The sequence below is a fragment of the Nyctereutes procyonoides genome, unplaced genomic scaffold (assembly GCF_905146905.1).
Source record: "Nyctereutes procyonoides isolate TBG_1078 unplaced genomic scaffold, NYPRO_anot_genome, whole genome shotgun sequence".
NCBI classification, from domain to species: Eukaryota; Metazoa; Chordata; class Mammalia; order Carnivora; family Canidae; genus Nyctereutes; species Nyctereutes procyonoides.
Window position 1 is genome coordinate 18799073 of NW_026575139.1, and position 24400 is coordinate 18823472.

Below are 24400 nucleotides of genomic sequence, written 5' to 3' on the forward strand. Positions count from 1 at the left end.
ACTTGCGTATGCAAGCTTGCCCTGTCTCTCTCTCTGTTTCTCTCTCCCTGCCTCCACACACATATATGCCCATCAGGCTCTAAGGTCAGTACTCTCCCTTCAGAAGCCAACTAAAACCTCTGTAGGACTCCAAAAGTGTGTTTCCATCTGTAGATTACATCTGTCCTCCTGTCTCCTTTTCTACAGGCTGCACTAAGCAAACATCCGTATCTTCCATAGCAAAAGCCAGCAATTACAGAGGCTTGTTCTGTACTCAAGAGTTTCAATTCTAACCCGCCCACTGGCGGCAAAAAGCAAGGAAGTTTGTCCCACTAACACATTTCTTTTTTGCAGCTTCCCCTGATCAGGATGATTCCTTAGGCATGTAAGCATTTAACATTATCAATTTTTATCATGCATGCATTTGCAATAACCAGGAAATACAAAGCCACTAAAAGAATTACTTTTTTTTTTCTTATTGCAAATTTACTGGAACTGACAGGAAGTAAATTCAGTATTTACATGTTAACTTTACAGCTGCCAGGGAAGATCCTGGCTGGAATGCAGGGGAGGAAGGGGGAGTTGGGGAGGCCATTGCAGCAGCAGCTAGACTAAAAAAAAAAAAAAAAAAAAAAAAAAAAAAAAAAAACCTCCTGGAGAGCAGGCTTCTTCTCTTTTCTTTCTGCTTTATCTAAAATTTTACTCCATCCCTAGTGATGTGGGAAACAAAGGCAAAAGAAAAATTAAATTTCCTTACTACTTACAGCCTATTGACAAGTCCTTGAAACAGGCAGAGTGACATTCTTCTAGGAACTCAGCTGCCTCAATGTTCATACTTTGCTAAGGGCAAAAGGCAATCTTAGCCCGACCCCCAGAACCCTGTAAGTCTACTTAACATACAAAAATTCCTTTGGAAACTTCCTTTATCTCTACTTCTCAAGATATATGTTGGCAATCATCCCCCAACTAGATAACCCACTGATATACATCTGAAAGATCTCATGACTCAGATTTTATTAGACAGTAATAAATGACCTTCTCCCCCCACCCCCACAACAGCTAGCCCCCTCCAGGTCTTGGAAACCTTGCTTCCAAAATTCCTGAGAGACTTATGCTCTCCCTAACTACCTCCCAACTTGAAAGTCTATAATGGGCCACTCCTTGTGACCCTGGTGCAGTTCTTTCTGCTCATGGTCCTGTCCTCTTGCTTTAAAAAAACACCTTTTTGCACCAAAGACATCTCAAGAATTCTTTCTTGGCCATCGGCTCCAAATCCCAACATCATTCCTACATCATTAGGATCTGGTTTTACTCCCTCTTAACCCCGTCTTCCCCTCTAACCCACTTGGAGGAGAGAGCACTGTAAACTTTTAACATTTTTGGCCCACTCACCTTTGGGAATTTGGAAGCCCTTTCTCCTGTCTGGCGGATAAAATAAAACCCAAAGGCATCACTTTAGCCACCATGGCCAAAAGCAACTAGCCTACTCTCAAGCAGAGAGTAGGATCTATCATTTTCAGGTTCCACCATTAACTTTTACCTCTCACAACACACAGCTCAGCTGCTGCTGCTGCTGTGTACCATGGATAGAGCCCTGTAACCACCTGACCACCAGAGATTCATCATACCCTGTCCCCTACCCTTCCTTTCCCAAACACTGCTTTCATCATGTTTCAGTGAGTGAGTGTCAGCCTAGCAAATCCTACTTCTGATGCTAGCTGACTTCAGAGGTCCCCAAGACCTCCCCAAAATCCATGATTCTCTGGGAGGACTCAGCATACTGCTGTACTCACAGCTTTAGGTTGTTGTAGCAAAAGGATACATACAAAGCAAAATCAGCATGGGACAAAGTCCAAAGGACACAAGGTTTCTAGCAGTACTCTTAAAGGGGAGTCATAAAGGAAGTACTGGATTCCCTTGATTCCCCTAGCACATGTGACATCATAGGTGAAATGTAACCTTCTAGGGAAGCTCATTAGAGACCCAGTGCTTGGAGTTTTTAATGGAGACCAGTCATGTACCCAGTCTCTGCCTGGCATGTATCAAAATTACAGGCTCCCAGGAGGAAAACACATGTTGAGCATAAACCACATTGTACAGACAGTTTAGGCACAATGAGTCGCTTCTCTCAGGGCAGTGGGAACCCTTCCAAAACCTAACCCAGATTCTAGCCAAGGACCCACTTTTCAAAGGATAACAGCTATGCCTAGGGTAACTTTTCTGCACATCATCCCAATAAACATTTTTTGAAAATGAATAAATGACTATCAAGAGGGGAAATGATTATGTGGTAGTGTTTCCTACTGTAGAATACTCATAGTTTTTTTTTTTTTTAAGATTTTATTTATTCATGAAAGAGACAGAGAGGCAGAGACCTAGGTAGAGAGAGAAGCAGGCTCCATGCAGGGAGCCCGATGTGGGATTCGATCCCAAGACTCCAGGATCATGCCCTGGGCTGAAAGCAGACGCTCAACCACTGAGCCACTCAGACATCCTCTCATAGTTATTTTTAAAGGAACATTTTTATTGCAGATAACAAAATCCATCAAATGGTGGCAAAAGCAAAGGTTTCTTTTGGTTTCATAGTTCAGGGCTTGTGCCATCAAGGACTCGAGCTCCTTTCTCTCCTATTCAGTCTCCTTGGTAAATTAGCTTCATCTTCACGTTTGTTCCATGTGGTCACACCTGGTGATAGCTATCCCTCCAGGTCCTGGGTCCTCAGGAAGAAGTGATACCTGCATCAGAAGGGCAGGAGACTCCCCTAGGAGCCATCAGTAAAACTTCCAAGACAGTCACTTGACCATCCCTACAAAATCCATGATTCTCTGGGAGGACTCAGCATACAGCTGTACTCACAGCTTTAGGTTGTTGTAGCAAAAGGATACATATAAAGCAAAATTAGCATGGGACAAAGTCCAAAGGACACAAGGTTTCCAGCAGTACTCTTCCAGGGGAGTCATAAAGGAAGTACTTGATTCCCTTGATTTCCATAGCACATGTCTACACAAGATGAGGAAAAGGCTAAGAATTGACAGACAATCTGCAGTCTGCCACCTGGAACAATGGTAGTGTTAAGTGAAAGTCACATTGCACATAATTCACTTAGAATGACCCTTGTATTGGTCAGGGTTCTCCAGAGACATAGAACCAAAGGTTATCTGCTGGCATGATTACTTCTTGGTCTTTGTTCTGTTAGACCTTCAACTAATTGAATGAGGCCCACCCACATTATGGAGGGTAGTCTGTTTTACTCCAAGTCCATTGATTTAAATGCTAATCTCCTCCACAAACACCTCATCCAGAAACATCCCAAAATAATGTTTAACCTACTATCAGGGCACTGAAGCCTAGCCATGGTAATGCACACAATTAACCATCACAGTTCCCTTTTGTGAAAGAAAGGCCTTTTTTCCCCCATGAATTAGCAAGTGAGAAGAAAAATTAACTACTTTTCTACTAACAGCGGTTACCTCGGGAGAAAAGAGGGAAATAAGCAGCGGTGTCTAATGAGGACTGTGATTTTTCTTTAATTTTGTATACTTTGCTAGCTTGGATTATCTTTGTTACAATAAACACATTATCCAGATAGTCTTAAAAATTAAAAAAAAATTAAGTCAAATAATGAGCCTCTTGGCGCTGTTTCGAATGACTAAATCCTGCTTAAATTGGGTTCTGAAATAAGCAAGTTGGTCGAGTAATAAGATGGCGTTGCTGCATCATTGTCACTTGCATGGGGGTGGCTGGGAATAAACCAACCTTACTTTAGTGATCAGATTTAACAGAAGATAGATGGTTAAGGACACAGACCATTCCCTACAACGGGTGCCAACTTTAATGAATAAAGGTTTTATTATTGTTGTTTCCTTTATTTTGTTTTGTACAGTTGTGTAAGAAATTATTTTTGCATTTAAGAGACCATCTTTGTGGAAAAGTGCACGAACGGGGGCCTTTGAAACTCTAAGGACTATCTTTGAAGCCATTATTTAGAGAAGCTCACTCTTCTAAATTGCAGTTTTCCTGAGCAAGTTTCTATCTGTATGGTTTCTGATAGTGCCTGTCATTTAAGTGTCATGAAGCTTGTCACTTTTTTCTGGGCACACGGGCCAGTGCTTGCTTCTATTTCTACTTTAAAATGATTAATTTCTCACAGAGAGAAGTGAGCTCGTAAACTCTGATCTTAACTTTTTGTTCATTCTCCATGTTTACATTTCATTCTTCTGAAAATTCTGTTTTAATCCTTAAGCAGGGCCTCCCTGCATATAGTCCACTTGTCTTTCCTTTGTTCCTTAACATATGTAATTTCTCAACTGTAGTTAATAATTATCAGCATTGAGTAAAAGCAAGCTCTTGTAGCAAATTATATAACATTGGTATTTTCCCTAAGAGATTGTTATCCCATATTTCCATAATAAATACCTCTTTATTTGCTTTGTCTCAAATATGGTTTTTACTTTTTTTTTTTTAAAGATTTATATATTCATGAAAGACACACAGAGGCAGAGACAAAGGCATTTTTCCTGATGGTTGAGTTTTTATCTTGGTGTTTACTAAAATTGATGAACACTATATGACAGTTGAGGTTGATCGCTTTTTAACATTAAATGATTGTATTATAACTATTTTCTACTATAAGTGTGTTTTACTAAAATGCTACTTACCGGGCAATCCTGGTGGCTTGGCACTTTAGTGCTGCCTTCGGCCCAGGATGTGATCTTGGAGACCCGGGATGAAGTCCCATGTCAGGCTCCCTGCATGGAGCCTGCTTCTCCCTCTGCCTGTGTCAGTCTGTCTGCCTCTGTGTGTGTGTGTGTGTGTGTGTGTGTGTGTGTGTGTGTGTGTCTCCTGAATGAATGAATGAATAAATAAATAAATAAATCTTTTTAAAAAATTAAAATTTAAATAATGCTACTTACCTTTTATGTTTGGAAGTACAAAATTGCTTCAAACAAGCAGCATGATTAAGTAGTTTTCTTATTAACAGACCATTCATATGAACTTACAGATACAATATCAGTCTTTATTGGCTGTGTAAATCCCCCCAAGATGAGAGAAAATTGCAAAGCTAAATCCCTTACCTTTGTTTTTATGGATCAAGAAGTTGATATTTTTGGGTTTTGTTTTGATCTTACCATTAGAAATGAGGAAAAGATAGTGTCTATTCCCAGGACATTTAACTCAGTTCATATAGCAACATTCTAACCACTGTTGCATTGCTTCCTCTCTCTTGGGATTCCTTCCATCAGCGTTCAGATATGCTGTAATAGTTTATATTTTAAAAACCAGAACCCCTTCCAGTAACCACCTTACTCCCCTTTATAGCATCATTCTTTGAAAGATTTGTCTGTATTCACTGATTTCACTTCCTCTCTTCTCATTCTGTTATCTGACTCCCATGATGCTCAGGTCCCCTCAAGACCTGTAAATCCACTTGATGCCAGTCATAATTTTCATTGCTGGATACTTGGCCAGTTCTTGGTCCTCATCTTACACCTCACATTTTTTTCCTACTCTGAAGATGCTCTCATCACTTACCTGTTGGTTTTCTGGAATCTATCTGATCTTGAAATACAAGGTTACCCTGACACCCAGCCTTTGATCCTCTGCTCCTGTCTATGCCAGGTTTTTAGGTAATGGCTGCACTAAAGCTGATTTAATCAATCTCCTATTGTTAGACTTTTGAGTTCTTGGTTTTGTATCTTTATACACAAATACATTCTTACACACATCTCTTTGTATCCTTATGGGAGCATTTCTACAAGTAAACATCCTAGAAGTAGAAAAATGTGATCCAAAGTATGGACTGTATAAATTCTAATAGGTATTCCTAAAAGTCCCTTTTTAAGAGGTTGTACTGATTGATACACTCCTACCAGCAGTATGAAAGTCCCCATTAACCTGTACCCTGGCAACACTGAATGACTTCAGGTTTAGGATTATTGTTTGGGTTTTCGTCTTTTTTTTTTTTTTAACTTTTCCTGAATGATTTTTTTTTTAATATTTTATTTATTTATTCATGAGAGACAAAGACTGAGAGAGAGAGGCAGAGACACAGTCAGAGGGAGAAGCAGGCTCCATGCCGGGAGCCCGATGAAGGACTCGATCCCGGGACTCCAGGATCACGCCCTGGGCTGAAGGCAGATGCTAAACCACTGAGCCACTCAGGGATCCCTTGATTTTTTTTTTTTAACTGGCTTTGCAAGAGCGATTTTTAAAATATAAACAAAAATAAATACAAAATTTTTAAAAATAAAAGGGGGGGGGATGTCTGGATGGCTCAGCGGGTAAGCATCTGCCTTTGGCTCAGGGTGTGATCCTGGAGTCCTGGGATAGAATCCCACATCAGGCTCCCAGCATGGAGCCTGCTTCTCTCTCTGCCTATGTCTCTGCCTCTCTCTCTCTCTCTCTCTCTCTGTCTCTGTCTCTGTCTCTGTCTCTCATGAATAAATAAAATCTTTTAAAAAAAAGTTATAAAAATCTTACTGTCAAGGTTTAAATGGATTGTGGTACTGTGTCATTATTATAGAGTCAAAACATGATTCCTTATCTAGAACTGTGATCTTTTTTACAGGAAGGTGCAAAATTGGCTTAATGACAGATTTTTCCCCCTTTCATTTTTAGAGTCAGGTTTGACTACTGGCTGTCATTAACTTAAATTGCATAATCAGTCAGCTTCATTGTGCCAGAGCAGTAATTACCATTGTTTTTAAAACTAGTACTATTTTTGTGGCGGTTTTTAAAATGATAGCTTTGAAATTCTTGCAGAATCTCTCCATGGAAAGAAAATTAACTGAAATTAACACTATTGTGAGGACTTGAGATAATTGACTTGGAACTTGCAAGTCCCAGTCAGTAACTTTGAGAAGAATTTAAAACAAGTTTAAAAGGTAGTAGCAACTTCTGGGTTGTGATTTTGCTTAGAGAAGGTAACTGAGAGATACAAGTTTTCTTTCTGATTACATACTAATAAACACATTATTTAGACCAAGTTTCACTCTAAATCGTGAAGCACATGCACCCATAAAAAGGGATTCTTTTTACTTAAGTTAGTTAGTGCTGAATCAGCAGTAGGTTAAAACCTTTTGTTGCCAAAAACCTTTGGGCTCTTTCCAGTTTCTTCTGGTGTATACTTCTATCACATGAAAGAATTCTTGCATATACTTGCATCACTTAGGACACTTTGGCAAACTAGGATCTTATGGCAAGCTATTTGTTTTTAAAACAAAAATGTCTATTATAGAAAAAAATCAAATATTTTTAAACTATTATATTATTTTAATTTGAAATTCAGATTTACAAATTGCTATTTTACAGGTACTATTTTTTTTCAAGCAAATTTGAATCTAATAGCAGTCCATAGGAGTGCCTTTTTTCAAACTCTGTACTTAAAATGACCCCTCTGAGGTCATTGCTAAAGGGTACTTTGCTTATAAATTGTACTAAAGATCATTTCTTATAAACACAGATCAAAGTATTTGCCTCTGGTTAGTGATTACCAGGATGGTGAATGACACTTATCTGGTGGTAAACCGTTTCATAACTTACTGAAAATAGCTTTCATAATGTATCTTAGTATGAATTCTTCTTTGCAGTGGCGAGAAAGAGCATCCATTTCCTAGCCTTTCAGAGCTGGAGAACCTGTGATAGTAACAGTACCATCTCTTAAACACTTATTACCTTAAGTGGTAGGCACCATGATGGGTCCTTTATATACATTATTTACGTGCATCTTTATGAGTAACTACGCGGCAAGGATTGTTACCCCTATTGGTAGATAAGTTATCTGCAAATGATTTTATAGATAAGAGGAGAGGTAGGAGAGGTTAAGGTATGCCTTGGTAGCTCAGTGGTTGAGCATCTGCCCTTGGCTCAGGGTGTGGTCCCAGAGTCCTGGGATTGAGTCCCGCATCAGGCTCTCTATGGAGAGCCTGCTTCTCCCTCTGCCTAGGTCTCTGCCTTTCTCTCAGTGTCTCTCATGAATACATAAATAAAATCCTTTAAAAAAAAAAAAAGGAGCAATTAACTACTTTGCTCAAAGTGTACAGCTAATAAGTGGTAGGGTTTGAATCAGGCGTTCTGAATCCAGAGCTATGCTCTTAATCACTAAGTGATGATGCCTAATTAAATTCTCCATGTAAAAGCAACCCTTGGAAGTTGATGTATACTCACACCTGTTTATGGTTCTGGGCTCAACCCTGGCCCTCTGGTTTTCTCATGAACTACTCACTTGGCGCTCTCAAGCTTACTCTTGGCTTCCAGTCTATGAACCAGAGACATTTCTCTTTGACTACAGCTAAAAAGATGTCTAAGAGTCTTGTTTTTTGGCTATGTTTTTTGTAGCCACTTTGAATGTAGCAGGATCAAAGCTTCACTTGTCTCTGCCCTGATCCATTTCATCCGTACCCAGTAACCTACTCTTTCTTTAGTGTTCTCCTAGTGAGGACAGCCATCCCCTCACTTCCTGAAGCCTAATACCTGGGAGGCTTCTATACTCCTCCCCTCTCACCTGCACATCTAGTCAGTAAGTGGGGCTGTATCTACTTCCTTAGCATCACTTGAGTACATCCACTTCTTTCATTCCATCGTCCTCTTCAGGCTACCATGACCTCTCGATTAGACTAGTCTCACAACTTTTAAACTGGTCGCCTTTGCACCTAGCCTTGCTTTTCTCCAGTCCATTGTCCCCTCTCTTAATAAAAGTGGAAGTATGAGCATGTCACTCCTGTTTAAAACTCTTAAGTGAGTTTCCAGTGTTCTCAAGATAAAGCCCAAACTCCCTAATTAGATTTATCAGAATCTTTTTAGTCTAGCTTCTTTGTGCTGCTCTAAGTGTAACCTGTGCACTTGGGCCTGCACACTGCATGTTCTAACATGCTGAACTTTTTGTATGTTTTCTAAAGTACCATGCTGTCATTCATTTGCTTCTTAGCGCACATAATTCCCTCTGTTTATGGTACCTCTGCCACGCCACCCTGAAGCAGTTCATTCACCCTCTGCTCCTACCTATCTGTGAAGTCCAGTGATAAACCTCAGTTCCTGACAGGGGAGGCTTTCCTTTCCGGAACACGAGTCACATTTTTGTTTAATGTCTCTCTTCCTTGCTAGGCACTAAGTTGTGTAGAGCAGAGACCTGTGCTCCACCTCATTTCCAGCACCTGACACAATTCCCAGTGCCCAAAAGATACTCAGAGCTTAAGAACAGATTAGAGATATGATCTCTACTTTTAAGAAGCTCAGGGTGTTGTGAGAGCAAGTGTATGGTAAAAAAAAAAGAACCTCAGATATGGTAAGTGCTCTGAAAAAATGCTGTGGGATCACAGAGGCGTACATGAATGATGAACTTTATCTGGGGGAGCATTTTCCCTGAATGACTTTTTACTATTAAAGAAACTGACTTATTACATTCAGATAGAAAAAGGGGGATTTGTGCTGAGCAGTGGAGTTGATTCGGTGGCATTTGCCTTATATTTTGCTTGCTAGTTAGTCAAGAGTTTATAGTAGACTTCTAACATTATAAGGTTATCAGATCTCAAGACCTTCAGAAATTCTAAAGCTGGATACAAAGCTGTCATGTACATGAAGCCAGCCATGTTCACTAAGTTGACCCGCTCTTAAGTCATCCTAAAGAAAATTGATGCTGACCCTTTCATGTTCCCCATTTCAAATCATGTAGTTTTGTCTTCGAAATCTAATGATTGAAATTCACAGTATTAAATCCATAGATACCAGAGGTGCTATTCATGTTTAGAGTTTTTTCTTATCTTTTCAGCTCTGACCGCCATTGAAGGCACAGCACATGGGGAGCCCTGCCACTTCCCTTTTCTGTTTCTGGATAAGGAATATGACGAATGTACATCAGATGGGAGGGAAGATGGCAGATTGTGGTGTGCTACAACCTATGACTACAAGGCAGATGAAAAGTGGGGCTTTTGTGAAAGTAAGTATTGCTCAGTAGGAGGCGTGTCCACATTGCTTTATGTCTCATACAATTTTAAGCCTTTTCCTAGCCATCCTTTCCCCACCTTCATCAAAAATGGTCAGCATCGACAGAGTTATAGTCTTACAGAATGTACTTAAGAACAGGAAGCATGCAGTGTACTCCCTCCCAGGCTGTCACTTGGGCAGCTTATCACATTCATGTTTTATTTAGAGATGATTTTCTTTTGGTGTGCATACGTTGTTCTGGAAACCCTCAGGCAGGCTGCTAAATTAATCAATGTAAAACATTTTTTGGCAATAAGGAAAAACAGAACATTATGCTAAAGGTTAATTAATAGTGCATAGATGAAAAATAGATAATACCTTTTTTTAAATACTTTGAGTCAATGTGCTGTGCTAAGGTAATTTGACAGATATAGTATATTTATAAGATAATTTGATGGATATAGTATATTTCACTGCCCTAAATGTTAGTATTGCCTCTAAAGGCAAGCTGAGTTTTTGGGAAAAACTTAATTTTTTTTTTAAGATTTTATTTATTCACTCATGAGAGACACACATACACACACACACACACAGGGAAAGGCAGAGACACAGGCAGGGGGAGAAGGAGGCTCCATACAGGGAGCCTGACGTAGGACTCGATCCCAGGACCCCAGGATCAGGCCCTGGGCTGAAGGTGGCACTAAACCACTGAGCCACCTGGGCTGCCCAACTTTCTAACTATTAAAGAACAACAGAAAACTTTGAACATACCTCTTTTGATTCCAGATAACATTTTCAAAATAATAGCTCTGATAGAATATTTAGGCATTCCTTAGAATAGCATCAAATATAGTCCATCTTTGGATGTGGGCCGGTACGATTAGGTATTCTTGTTTAATATACCAAATTTTGCTTTTCTATTACAAGAAGAAGTCACTTCTATTTCTATAAAACTCCTAACAAAATATTCAAATGTCTCTTGTTTTGTTTTTGGTTTTTTTTTTAAGATTTTATTTATTTATTCACGAGAGACACAGAGAGAGAGATAGAGGCAGAGACATAGGCAGAGGGAGAAGCAGGCTCCATGCAGGGAGCCCGATGTGGGACTCGATCTGGGTCTCCAGGATCACACCCTGGGCTGAAGGTGGTGCTAAACCGCTGAGCCACCAGGGCTGCCCTCAAATGTCTCTTGAAGAGTTTTAGACATCTGTTAAAATGCTTTATTACAGTAGCAAAATAATATAGGGGAAATCTATACCAATGCTATGATTTTCTGTGTCGTATCAGTACTTAGGAAAAAAAGAGAACTTGAATATTAAATCAAGTTCTATATTTAATAAAAATCATTTTTTTCAACTAATTTTCTGTTAGGTAATAAATCAAGTATTTCCTTCTTGTAAAGATGGCGCCTTTCAGGTGAGGCTAAAGTGTCCTTTGACTACAATGGTCCTTCAATTTTAGCTCACATTGCTATATAATCAGAAGGCTCTGCTGGAATTTTGGTTGACTTAGATGAAAAGTTTAGAGTTACTAGCAGAAAAGCAACTTCCGAAAAATAGGTTGATACCCCCTTTCTTAAAAGAAAGTTGTTTTAATGAGTTTTATTTAGTTTTTTTTTAAGTCTTAACTTTAGTCAGATAAAGGCCACACATAAAAGCAAATGTCCTTAAAATCATTGGGGGGATCCCTGGATGGCTCAGTGGTTTAGCACCGCCTTCAGCCCAGGGCGTGATCCTGGAGACCTGGGATCGATTCCCAAGTCGGGCTCCCTGCATGGAGCCTGCTTCTCCCCCCTGCCTGTGTCTCTGCCTCTCTCTGGGTGTCTCTTATGAAGAAATAAAATCTTTTAAAACCATAAAAATAAAAATCAGACTGAGAAATAATGAAAAATCATTGTGTTGGTATCAGTATCTGGTATCTTTCACCAGAAGAAAGAATATATACTGAGTTTTGACAAATAATTGGTATAAGATTAAACTCCATTTAAAAGCATCTGACTTTTTGTTTTTAGCTGAAGAAGAGGCTGCTAAACGGCGGCAAATGCAGGAAGCGGAAATGATGTACCAGACAGGAATGAAAATCCTCAACGGAAGCAACAAGAAAAGCCAAAAAAGAGAGTAGGTAGCACTGGTCCGTCCATTCTGCTTCTGACATAGGCCACTACTCAGATAAAAAAAAGTGCGAAGTACTTGTTTTAATGCACTGCCAAAGACAGAGGATTTCTCTTAGTTTGTAATTTCAGAAGACCTAATATGACCTATGGACATTAGGGCATTACTTTTATCAGATTTCAGCTCAATGGGCTAAAAAGATTATATTCATCACCAGAATGAACAATAAGCAAAATGGAAATAATTAAAGCTGTAATAGTTTCTAAGAGACAAGAATATGTATACTCTTCAGAATTCAAAATGACATAGAACAAAAGGAATTGTTGTCAGGTGTTTTTTCTGTTTTTGTTTTTTTTTTTATTTTTATTTTTACTTTGTAATTGTCTTGCAGACAAACACTAGAATTTAGGAATTTGGAAAGAATATAAAATAAGTTGTCTGTCTTTTAACATTTTATGTCCTTAATTTCAGCTGACTCTTGTTATAGTCTGTACAACGATTTTAAAAGGAAATTGCAGTGTTTATCATTGGATTATGTACTGGATACCACAGTATTATAATTCTTTAGACTATTCTAAAATATTGAAATAACAGAGCTGGTACCCTATGTAAAAACAAAAGTAGCCCAGAATGTTTTCTACATATCATAAGTAACACAAGTTAATGGAAATCAAATATCACAGGGATTCTATAGAATGAGGAATTGTTTATTCCGTGTTTTAATAGATTTTGTTAAAAAATTTTTAATTTAAAAAAGTCTTTTTCAATTTAAGTTAAATTTTTAAAAAAGTGTTTTTTTGTTTTTTGTTTGTTTTTTGTTTTTTTTGTTTTTTGTTTTTTAATTTAAGTAATCTCTACACCCAGCGTGCCATTCCAACTCATGACCTCAAGATCAAGAATCCCATACTCTTCCAACTGAGCCTGAGCCAGCCAGGTGCCCCAGATTCTTTAAAAATGTTAATAGCAGTCCCCAAATATTTCTAATTTGTTTTTTTTTTAATTGCTTATGTTTAAAGAGCATATCGGTATCTTCAAAAGGCGGCGGGCATGAATCATACCAAGGCCCTGGAGAGAGTGTCATATGCTCTTTTGTTTGGTGATTACCTGACACAGAATATCCAGGCAGCCAAGGAGATGTTTGAGAAACTGACTGAGGAAGGCTCTCCTAAGGGACAAACTGTAAGTGTACTTTCACAGCAGAATCTCTTGGCATACAGTACTTGTTTATTTTCATAGCAGCTTACTCTTTATGCTCTGCCTTCCCTTAATAAGTAAGACTAGAAGGTAAAATACCTTTAAATACTAATTCTGTGGCAGACCATTTAATCGATCTTGGACAGTCTTCTTCCTCGGTGTGAGAACACTGTGGTCACCTAAGGCACTTTTGCAGCTGTATCTTACCACAGTTATATTTGTAGTTTTCCAAATTCAGTCCGTAAAGAATGAAACATAAAGGTAATTATAATTTTATCTGAACTCACTCCCCGTTGCCTTTCTTCCAAAGTTCAGATGCTCCAGCTTTTGGTAATCTTGGTATTAAATATATATATATATATATATATATTTATTTATTTATTTATTTATTTATTTTTATATATATAATATATATATATTTTTTATTACATAAGTAGTACATGTTCATTACAGGAAACTAAAAAAAAAAAAAAAAAACTAAGAAAGAAAATATCATATCTATACCACCCAGACCTGAACATTGGTTACATGGTAATGCATGCACATCTTTCTTGACCTTTCTCTTTGTGTTTTTATACATGTAAATTTTTTATTAAAATAAGATGTCCCTGTCTGCTATTCCATTACTTGCTTTTTCGATGAATAGCCCTCACCATTCCATCCCAGTAAATGGAATACCCATATAATGCCTTCATAGGGCATTGAACCAAAACATTTCCTTTATACCTGTTTCATCCAAAGCAGTATTCAATCCAGGACTAGACATTCTGTTTGGTTATTATTGCTAGCATAGTCCCTGCCTTTCTTTCTTTCTTGTCTGTGTTAGAGAGAGGGCCAGTTTTTCTGCAGAATGTCTGACTTCAGTTTGCCTGTTTGCTTCTTCCTTTTGTCCTTTTGTTTGGTACTTGTTTGGTATCTATACTTCCTATAGATGATATCACAGCTAAAAACTAATGAACTCAAGTCAAGTATTTTTGGTCTAGACTGCCTTATGCATTCCATATCACATCACACCAGTTGATAAATAATATCTGCTTGATTCCACATTGGTAATAGTAAGATTGACACCTGGGTTTAGAGGGCCACCACATTTATTTTAAATGCTCTCAGTAATTCAGGTTTATTGAAGGTGTGGATTTTGCTTAAATATAAAATTTCTAGTCATAGTTAGAGGAAGGCTGTTTTCAGACTATTTAAACAGTACTATAGGAATTGTAACCATTGTTTTCTGTAGGTCTGAATACCTAACCAGTCTAACTCTTAACACAGTCTTGGTTTAATTTATAAACAGGTTATATCTTAATTGCCCCCTTTGCAGAGTTTTTTTCCCTTTTCAGTATAAGTCAATTTATACAAATTCACATATACATTCTTTATTCTGTAGACACATTTGGCTCTAAAGAATGGTGGTACTTCTTAAGCATCTTTTCCCTCTAGTAATAGCACCCTACAATGCCGGTGCTTTATATTGCATATTGCAAGCACTCTCTCCATGGTAATTACTTCTAGCTGATGTAACAGACACAGCCCCAAAGTCACAGTGGCTCAACACTACAAAGAAGTTATTACTTGTTCATACCAGGGTTGATGCAGTTCCTCTGCCTGTGGCACTCTTCCCAATGGTGACTCAGCCCAAGGCTGCTCCTGTCATATAACTGCACTATTTCAAACCTGGGACTTTCAAGCCTTTGGGAAGAGAGAAGTGAGGGCTGGAGCATTTCTGGAAAGTTTTTAATGGCCAGGCCTAAAAATAGCTTGCATTTCTCTTTGCCACATCCTCGACACATGGCCCTACCCAAGGACAAGGTACTGGGAAATGTAGGGGAGCTTATAGATTTTGATGAATGCTGGCACGTGCCACACCTGCCTTTCTGACTTCAGCTTATGCTTTCCTGTCATCAAGGGCCATCCTCAACAGGCAAAGGGTTGAACCTTATCGATTCAGTTTGGTTGGTTGGAGTTCTTTTATTTGGGCGGGGCGCGGATTGTAATGCAAAATTGGGTGTGCTTCCGTATTATCAAGTGACTTTTCTCTGTTGACCCTTTTGAGGTCACCTTTGCCGCCACTTGTTATTCTAGGATGTCTATCTTAGCATTGTGTCTTCTCCTTTGACAGGTCATGTGTTGATATAATGATAAAGGGTTTGTTTGGTTCTCATAATAGCTGTTGATCAAGATAAAGTAAAAGCCAAAAAAAAAAAAGTTAAAGCCATATTTCAGTGTGTTCAGCTTTGTTGTTCTAGTTAATATTTTATTAAACTATCTTTAATCTTCAAGCTAAACTTTTTGATTTATTTAAAGTTGTATTTTATTGTGTCATTTGTAAAACCTTGAATGCTTTTCTTTTTTTTTTTCTTGAATGCTTTTCTAAGGTTCTTTAATTCCACATTTGTGCATACTTAGTTCAAGTCTTTCAGTAGCTAAAGATTCTTGAATCTTTTCTTCATTCATAAAACTATGTCTGTGCTGGATAAACCTCCACTAGGGAAGAATTCTTACTTTTATCATTTTATTTCAGGCTCTTGGCTTTCTGTATGCCTCTGGACTTGGTGTTAATTCAAGTCAGGCAAAGGTAATATTATTAAAACTTTATTGTATACTACCATTTGAACTGGGTCAGTGTCTTCCTGTGTTCAGTTAAGTATATTTTGTTCTTTCACAGGCCCTAGTATATTATACTTTTGGAGCTCTTGGGGGCAACCTCATTGCACACATGGTTTTGGTAAGTAAGACTTTGGTAACGTTGAGTGGCAGAATTTTTGGTTCATGAAGGGCCACAACTTTTCTAGCTTTCATGAAGGAGGTGTACTTATATTCCTTAAGATCTAGTATTCAGTTGAACATTCTTCAGATTCTTGTTAATGGGTATAACACTTGGATCTACATGCGGATGAAAATTTGTACACTCCACAATTTTTCTTTAAAATGATGTATTTGAGGGATGCCTGGGTGGCTCAGTGGTTGAGCTTCTGCCTTCAGCTCAGGGCATGATCCTAAAGTCCTGGGATCAAGTCCCACATCAGGGTCCCTGCACGGAGCCTGCTTCTCTCTCTGCCTATGTCTCTGCCTCTCTCTGTGTATCTCTCATGAATAAATAAATAAATAAAAATCTTTAAAAAATAAATAAAATGATGTATTTGACTGATTACCCTTAAAATAGAGATGTGATAAATGGCTCATTTATTTTCTTTAAGTTGGAATTGTTTGTCAAAATCATTTCTACATCTGAGTTATCAACAGATTTTACATTTAAATTGATTTTACATTGAAAATTGATTAACATTTAAATTTACACAAGTCAGGAGATCATTACAGTATAGGAATTACTTAGAAAGGCACTTAACCCATATTGGTGTTAGAAGGAGAGTTTAAAGGAGATACTTCTGAGGGAACTAAAGCAGTTCTTGAAGGATAAAGAGCAGGGAGTGAATACGAGTGGATGGGCATTCAGACAGCAGGAGCAATACATACAGAGGGACAATGATGAAGGAATATAGTACCTGCAAGAAAATACAAGCTGTTTAGTGTGGTGAGAGAGTAGAATGCCAGGAAATTCATCAGGAATCACGTAAATGGGCTGTACATCATGCCAAGGAGCTTGGACCCCATCTATGTCAGACATGAACTGCTAAAGTAGTTTAAGCCAGTGAAAAACAAAGATGTTGCTCTAACTTTCTGAAACATTCCTCATTAATTTTGAAGGGTTTTTTTTATTTTTTTCATCTGTGGTAGCATTTATTCCTCAATTAATAATTGAAAAGTTCTTTTTAGATGAATTTTCCAGAAGTTTAAAGCATATTTTTATATGGCAAAAGTATGTTCTATATTTTTTACCGGGATTTTTTTTTAATTTACCAATTCTCTTAAATAGTGGCTACAGAATATGAACATTAAATATTATACACATTATTACACAGTAGTGCCCTAAGGATTGTTAAAATTTATAAAGCTAAATGACTCAAGAGGTCCACTTTTTGTTTTCTATTCTTTATAGTTAGCTATCTTCCCCATCATTCTGAAATCATTTTTTGCTCATGTTACTATGTCTGCTCCTAGTAGTTTCTCATCTTCCTTGTTTTGCTAAGTTTTTGCTGCTTTGCTGGTTTGATGGGTTACCCATATTTGTTAAAATCATGTCTAAAATAAGATTAGAATGTAGTCTAAGCAAGAACCTAAGTAATTTTCTCTTACTTCACCCATAAAATTCCTAGCATCTATTTTGATTTCTGTGGGAACATCATTATTTCCTAGTTCTTAGCTAAAGTCTGATTTTTGGAGTTAAATAAGTTACCTCAGAACCTAAAACTCAGGATAAAAGAAGTGGTAATGTACTGGGATCAAGGAACTGTGGAATTACATTCTGAGTGCAGGTGGCTTTATTCCTTCCAACAAGAATGCCAGTGGAATGTGTGAACCTGCAGTCTTCTCACTAGAGCTTGTCTCACAGGGTTACCGGTACTGGGCTGGCATCGGAGTCCTCCAGAGTTGTGAATCGGCCCTGACTCATTATCGTCTTGTTGCCAATCATGGTATCTATTTATTTTGCCTTTCATTTTATCAAAAGAAACAAAAAACAAAATGGAATTAACTTTAAATACGTCTGTTGTCGTTGTACTACGAAATAATCATGACGAACTCTCTTAAGTGGAATGATCTTTACACTAATTGACTAAGAACTCCTTTGTGTGTGTGTGTGTACACGCACACCCGTGCATGTGCACTTTGGATTTCACTTCTTAAATATTTTGTAGAAAAGACTGGGCTTGTATAGATTACTATTTTGTAATCTATAATTTCTATTAGCGTAGTGTCTATCAACATTTGGCAGCTGAAATTCTACTTCCTTCTTACCTTCCTCTGTGTTACTACTTCATCCCCCTGTTTCAGTTGCTAGTGATATCTCGCTGACAGGAGGCTCAGTAGTACAGAGAATACGGCTGCCTGATGAGGTGGAAAATCCAGGAATGAATAGTGGAATGCTGGAAGAAGATTTGATTCAATACTATCAGTTTCTAGCGGAAAAAGGTGATGTACAAGCACAGGTATGTGTTTAAACATCTCATGGCATGTCTCACTGCATTATATATTAGTCTTGGGGCAAGCACTTGCACTTATGTCCATAAGAAACATTTCCATTGCTCTGAGCCATTATTAATTGCGTATTAGAATCACCTGAGTAGCATTTTCCTAAAAGTACCAAGAGTCCCATAATATCAGGACATTTCTATTTGGATTCATCTAGGATGTAGCCTAGGCCTTGAGTTCATAGAAGCTGGCCAGGTGATTGCACCACAGTTGAAAACTGCTGCTTAAACAGAGCAGTGTACTACTGATGATGAAGGCTCTTACTGGAGTCACCAATGATGAAAACTGTCACTTTCAACAAAAAGTCTCTGGAATATTTGGAATTTCAGATGCCCATCAGTGCCATTTACTGTTCATGTTCCTTTGCTCATCTTAGACCATAATTTCCTCAAGGTGTCAAGGACAGAAAAAGCCTTGATTAATGTAAATTGTATAGTATATCCATGAAAGTACCGTGTATAATTTGTTATTTCATGGGTTATTTGCTGATCTTGAAATAAAAAGGAGGACTTCAACATTTACATTTTTTTCTATGCAGTTACGGATCTTTTCTGATATAGAAATATAGAAAGATAAGCATTAGATACTTTTTTGAGAACAATTGATTTTAAGACTTAACAGAAAGGAATCTTAGATTTAAAAAAAAAATTATAGCGAAAGATCCAAATCCTAGTTCGTGGAAATTATAATAAAGTTATCTAATTAAACATCTTCCTTTTATATCAAAGGCCAGTTAAAATTGAAAACCATCTAAATGCCCCAAAATAGGGATTTACCTCAACTGTAGCACTTCCATGTAGTGGAATTTTATGCAACCATCAAAAATTATGTAGAACACTACTTACTGTGGAAAGCTGACTTCAGTGTATTTGGTGGAAAACTCAAACTAAAAACTCCATCTGTGGTATAGTATATCATTTTGTTCTTTTCACTACTCGAATTACAACCTTAATACAAAAAAGTACATAAATCTGAAGCATACAGCCCCCTGAATTATCACCAGATGAACCTTCTGTGAAGCATAACTAGCGTCCAAGAAGCCCCCTCCTCCCCATGGGTTGCCCACTAAGCTGACTTCTAATACTATGGATTGGTTTGGCCTGGTTTTGAATTTTATGTTAAAAAAAAAAAAAAATCAGGGATGCCTAGGTGGCTCAGCGGTTGAGCGTCTGCCTTTGGCTCAGGTCATGATCCCATGTCTGGGGATCAAGTCCCACATCAGGCTCTCTGTAAGGAGCCTGCTTCTCCCTCTATGTCTCTGCCTTTCTCTCTGTGTCTCTCATGAATAAATAAAATAAATAAAAAATTTATTCTCATGAATAAATAAAATCTTTTTTAAAAAATTATACAGCATTTTTTGATATCAGCTTCTTTTGCTCAGCATTATGTTTATGAAATCAGCCCATGTGTTTTCATGTAGCTGAAATTCATTCACATACATTACCCTATAGTATTTCATTGTGTAAAAATCCCACAACTTATTTACCTATTTTACTCTTCCCAGATTTAGGCTATTCCAAATAATGATCTGTGCATATTCTCTTGCATGTCTTGTGCATCAGTACTATCTGGAACTTCTATAACTTTATAGTTCTTGATATGTTATAGAATATGTTCTGCTGTCATAGTTTCATTATATTTAGCTCTAATTTTCAGTGTGATTTCTTCTGACCCATGTGTAATTTTAGAAGTGAATTGATTAGTATTCAAATAAATGGAATTTACTACTTACCCTTTATGTTGATATCTAGCTTAATCCACTGTGTTCAGAATATGCTCTGTATGGGTGCCTGGGTGGCATAATCGGTTAAGCATCCAGTCCTTGGTTTCGGCTCAGATTGTGAGATCTAGCTCTATGTCAGGCTTCACACTCAGTACACGGTTTGCTTAAGGTTCTCTCTCCCCCTGCCCACCCCCCCAACGGGCTCACTCACACAATCTCTCTCTTTCTCCTCTTTCAAATAAATAAATCTAAATTTGAAAAAAAAAGAATATAAGAATATGCATTATATGATTTCATTTGTTTGGGATTTCCTGAGACTAGCTTTATGATCCATCACTTGGTCAGTTTGGCCAAATATTGTGTGCTAAAGAGAATACAAATTTTTCAGTTGTTGGGTATAGTATTCTTAATGTGTCAATTGAGTTATGTTTTTTAATCCTGTTGCTTAAATCTTGTGGATCCTTACTGAGTTTGCTTTTTCTTTCCAGTGCTGAGACAGTATTGTTTAAATTGCCCACTGGGGTGTGACTTTGTCTCTATCTTCTTGTATTTCTCTCAATTTTGATTTATGTATTTTTAGGCCATGTGGAATGTATATAGACTTAATATTGTTATCTTTTTGTTTAACTTGCATATCATGAAACTTTTTTTTTTTTAAGAGTTTATTTATTGGGCAGCCCCGGTGGCTCAGTGGTTTAGCGCTGCATTCAGCCCAGGGCGTGGTCCTAGAGACCTGGGATCGAGTCCCACGTCAGGATCCCTGCATGGAGCCTGCTTCTCCCTCTACCTGTGTCTCTGCCCCCCTCCCCGCCTTTCTCTCTCTCTCATGAATAAATAAAATCTTTTAAAAGAAAGATTTTATTTATTTATTCATAGAGACACAGAGAGGCAGAGAGAGAAGGAGTCTCCCTGCAGGGAACCCCATGCAAGACTTAATCCGAGGAACCTGGGATCACACCCTGAGCAAAAGGCAGACGCTCAGCCACTGAGCTACCAGGTGACCCACGAAACATCCTCTTTTATCTCCAGAAATGTTTTTTGCTTTAAATTGTATTTTGCCCGATACTAGCTAGCTACTCCACTCTCCACTTTCTTTTGGTTAGTATTTACATAGACTGTCTTTTCCATCTTTTGTATTCAACCTCTTATGTTTAAGATATGTCTCTTGGGAGCATTATTGGCCTACTTTTATTTTTTTATCCTTTCTGACACGCTTTTAATTAAAAGTAATGAATGATATATTTATATTTTCTATGTTGCTTGCTTTCTTTCATTTTGATTTTTCATGCTCTTTTATATCTCCTTTCTTACCTTCTTTTGGTTTTAGTATTTCTGCTATTGTACCTCCTCCCTTCTACTAAGGTAATAGCTGGACTTTGTTTACTACTCTTATCAAAGTCTAGTATGAATGATCACTTTTATCATTTCTTAGACGATGTAAACTTTAGAGTACTCCGTATGTGTTTTAATTCTATATATTTTTGAATCCCACAAGATATTCTTCTTTTATATAGTCCATATAATTTAGATTTACTCAGAAATTTAATTTTCCATTGTTCTTTAGTTCTTACTGCATCTTCAAACTTGCCAAGATAACTTTCCTTCCTCCTAAAGAACATCCTTTAGTAATTTCTTCAGTGGGTTCATTGGTGACAAATTCAATTTTAGCTTGCCTGAAATTGCCTTTATTTCATCTTTATTTCAGAATTATACCTTGTAAATAAAAGCAAACATTTTCAGTTTTTAAAAAATGTTAAAGTAATATCTTTAGGAGTTTAAACTAAGTCTTCACTTTTTTGGATTATGAAGAGAAACCTTTTTATGACCAAATAATTTCTTGTTCTAACTTAATGACACTGGATGGTACCATTTACTTTTGCTCATTTTTGTTAATTTTCAGGTTGGTCTGGGACAACTGCACCTGCATGGAGGTCGTGGAGTAGAACAAAACCATCAGGTAACTTTTTTGTTCCCAGGACTTTGCACTCCATGTTGTAGAAAGAAATGAAACTCTAGATGTAGTTCTTGTTAGTCAGTGGTAGCATCAAGTTTGTGTTATTTAGACAATCATCACAAATGATCTTTCAAGATCCGACCCCTGAGAAAGCTGAAGACTAAAAATGTGATTATACCTCATGGTGGAGGGAAGGGTTTTTTAAATTCTGAAACCTATTTCTCAGTATTGCCAAAAATATATACACAATGTCTTGGTTTCCTGTAGGTATATGGTTTGAAATAGGTCTTAAAACTCCCATTGGAAAATATTCCATAGAACTGAGGAAAAGTCATTGTTGCGTTTGTGATAAGTTAGAAGTATTACAACCATAGCAGTTACATCTCTATCTTGTCACTGACCTTTGCGTGCTTTATGCCCTAAATCTCCCTCATCTCTTCCCTTGATTCCATCAGTATGCCTACCACTTGTGTGAGTCATCTCCTGCTTGCATTTCCTAAGCAGGAGCCTATGTAAACCACACACCTGATCCTATGGTTCCCATGCTTCAAGCTCTTGGTCCACGATTTCTAATTGCTTAAAGACCAAAACCTTTAACATGATTTCTAAGATCTTGTACCAGTCTCTGTTTACTTCACCAGACCCTTTCACAGGCACATGGACCTTTTTTTCAGGTCTTTGTAAATATGAAGAACCTATCTCAGGACTTCTGGAATGCGAGTCCTTCTGTCTAGAGTAAATATTATCCCATCCCCTTTCTTAACATAGCTAATTCCTACTCTTCCTCCAGAATTCAACTCCAGTATATCTTCCCCTAAAATGTTCCTCTGGACTCCTAACTCCACTCCAGGACCAATAGGTCACGTACCACAGTTACAGTTTCCGAAAATCTGTACTGCCCTTACCCATTGTAAATTCATTAATTATGTAATTAATTATTATTATTTTTTCTCTTTTAGAACTTAAGTTGCAAAAAAGCATGGACTTTACCACTTTATTCCCAGCACCTGACAGTGCCTGACACATAATGAGTTCTTGATAAATGTTTGTAGACTAATAAAACTGTTACTGTGCTATAAGTTAAATATTCTAATTAAGGTTATTTCATTTCCATATCCCATCCACTTTAAGAATTAGATCATAACAAAATACACTTATCACTTAAAACTATACCAAATATCGGGACGCCTGGGTGGCTCAGCGGTTGAGCATCTGCCTTTGGCTCAGGGCATGATCCCATGGTCCCAGGATCAAGCCCCACATCGGGCTCCCGGAGGGGAGCGTGCTTCTCTCTCTGCCTATGTCTCTGCCTCTCTTAGTGTGTCTCTCATAAATAAATAAATAAAATCTTTAAAAAAAATTATACATGGGCATCCTGGGTGGCTCAGCGGTTTAGTGCCACTTTCAGCCCAGGGTGTGATCCTGAAGACCCGGGACCGAGTCCTACGTCGGGCTCCCTGCATGGAGCCTGCTTCTCCCTCTGCCTGTGTCTCTGCCTTTCTCTGTGTGTATCTTTCATGAATAAATAAATAAAATCTTAAAAAAAAAAAAAACTATACCAAATATCTATATGCATATTTTTTAATTCAGATGGCATTTTGACTGCTTTAATTGTCTTTAGGTCATTAAGATATATCTCATTAGGCCAGATGAACTGGTTAATAAAAATGTCAGATGAGAGAACAATTCTGGATGACGAGTTTGCTACATATCTTTTATACAAGTTTTGGGATATTCTTGGTGTATGCTGCCTACTTGTGAAACACCTACACAAGGACAAATTTTTTCACCAGCTTCTCAGAAGGAATAAAAGGAGTTCCTAGTACATAACTGCATTGATTCAACAATAATTTGAGTGTCTGCTATGTGCCTCTTTACTGCTAGGCATTCAGGATATAATGCTAGACAAAATAGCTTTGGTCTCTTTGTCCTTACAGAGCTTCAAGTTTAATAGAACTAGAATATTATATATTTTTTAAGTGATCACACACCAGCAAATATGTAATAAATTGTGATTGTTGTTACTAAGGAGAATGAAAGGGTCCAGTAACAGGTTAATCAGTGGAAGGTAGCAGTTGTCTCTGAGGAGAAATGGGTGACATTTCAGTCAACGGTGGAGGTAAGATCATTCCAGGCCAAAAAGAGTGGTATGTGTGTAGGTCCTGAGGTGTGAAGAACCAGAGTGCAGAGAGCAAGCTGAGCGGTACTAAAATAAGCCATGTCTGATCCTGTCACTATATCCCCTGAAGAACTTCAAGGATCTGTAAGGACCAGCATGTTAAGTTTTTTGAACTGTTGCTTTGGGTCACTAAAGACTAAAGGCAGGAAGACCAAGGAGGGGAGTGTCCCAGAAGTTCGGTTGTGAGATAATGTAGCTTAGCCTAGAATTGTGGCAGTAGAAGATCATAGGTAGATTTAAGAGGAATTTGGTGA

The 24400-nt window shown here is 37.8% G+C and overlaps 1 protein-coding gene across 2 annotated transcripts in view; it reads left to right on the plus strand.

Moving 5' to 3' along the window:
- Positions 1-24400, plus strand: part of SEL1L (SEL1L adaptor subunit of ERAD E3 ubiquitin ligase) — a 57195-nt gene that overhangs the window by 14585 nt on the left and 18210 nt on the right. For both annotated transcript variants that reach the window (XM_055304026.1, XM_055304027.1), the window contains 8 exons: positions 9746-9913; positions 11912-12017; positions 13028-13190; positions 15724-15777; positions 15868-15927; positions 17653-17734; positions 18093-18247; positions 21914-21970. In XM_055304026.1, the coding sequence (XP_055160001.1) occupies positions 9746-9913; positions 11912-12017; positions 13028-13190; positions 15724-15777; positions 15868-15927; positions 17653-17734; positions 18093-18247; positions 21914-21970 (845 nt within the window). The remainder of the gene's footprint in view (positions 1-9745; positions 9914-11911; positions 12018-13027; positions 13191-15723; positions 15778-15867; positions 15928-17652; positions 17735-18092; positions 18248-21913; positions 21971-24400) is intronic.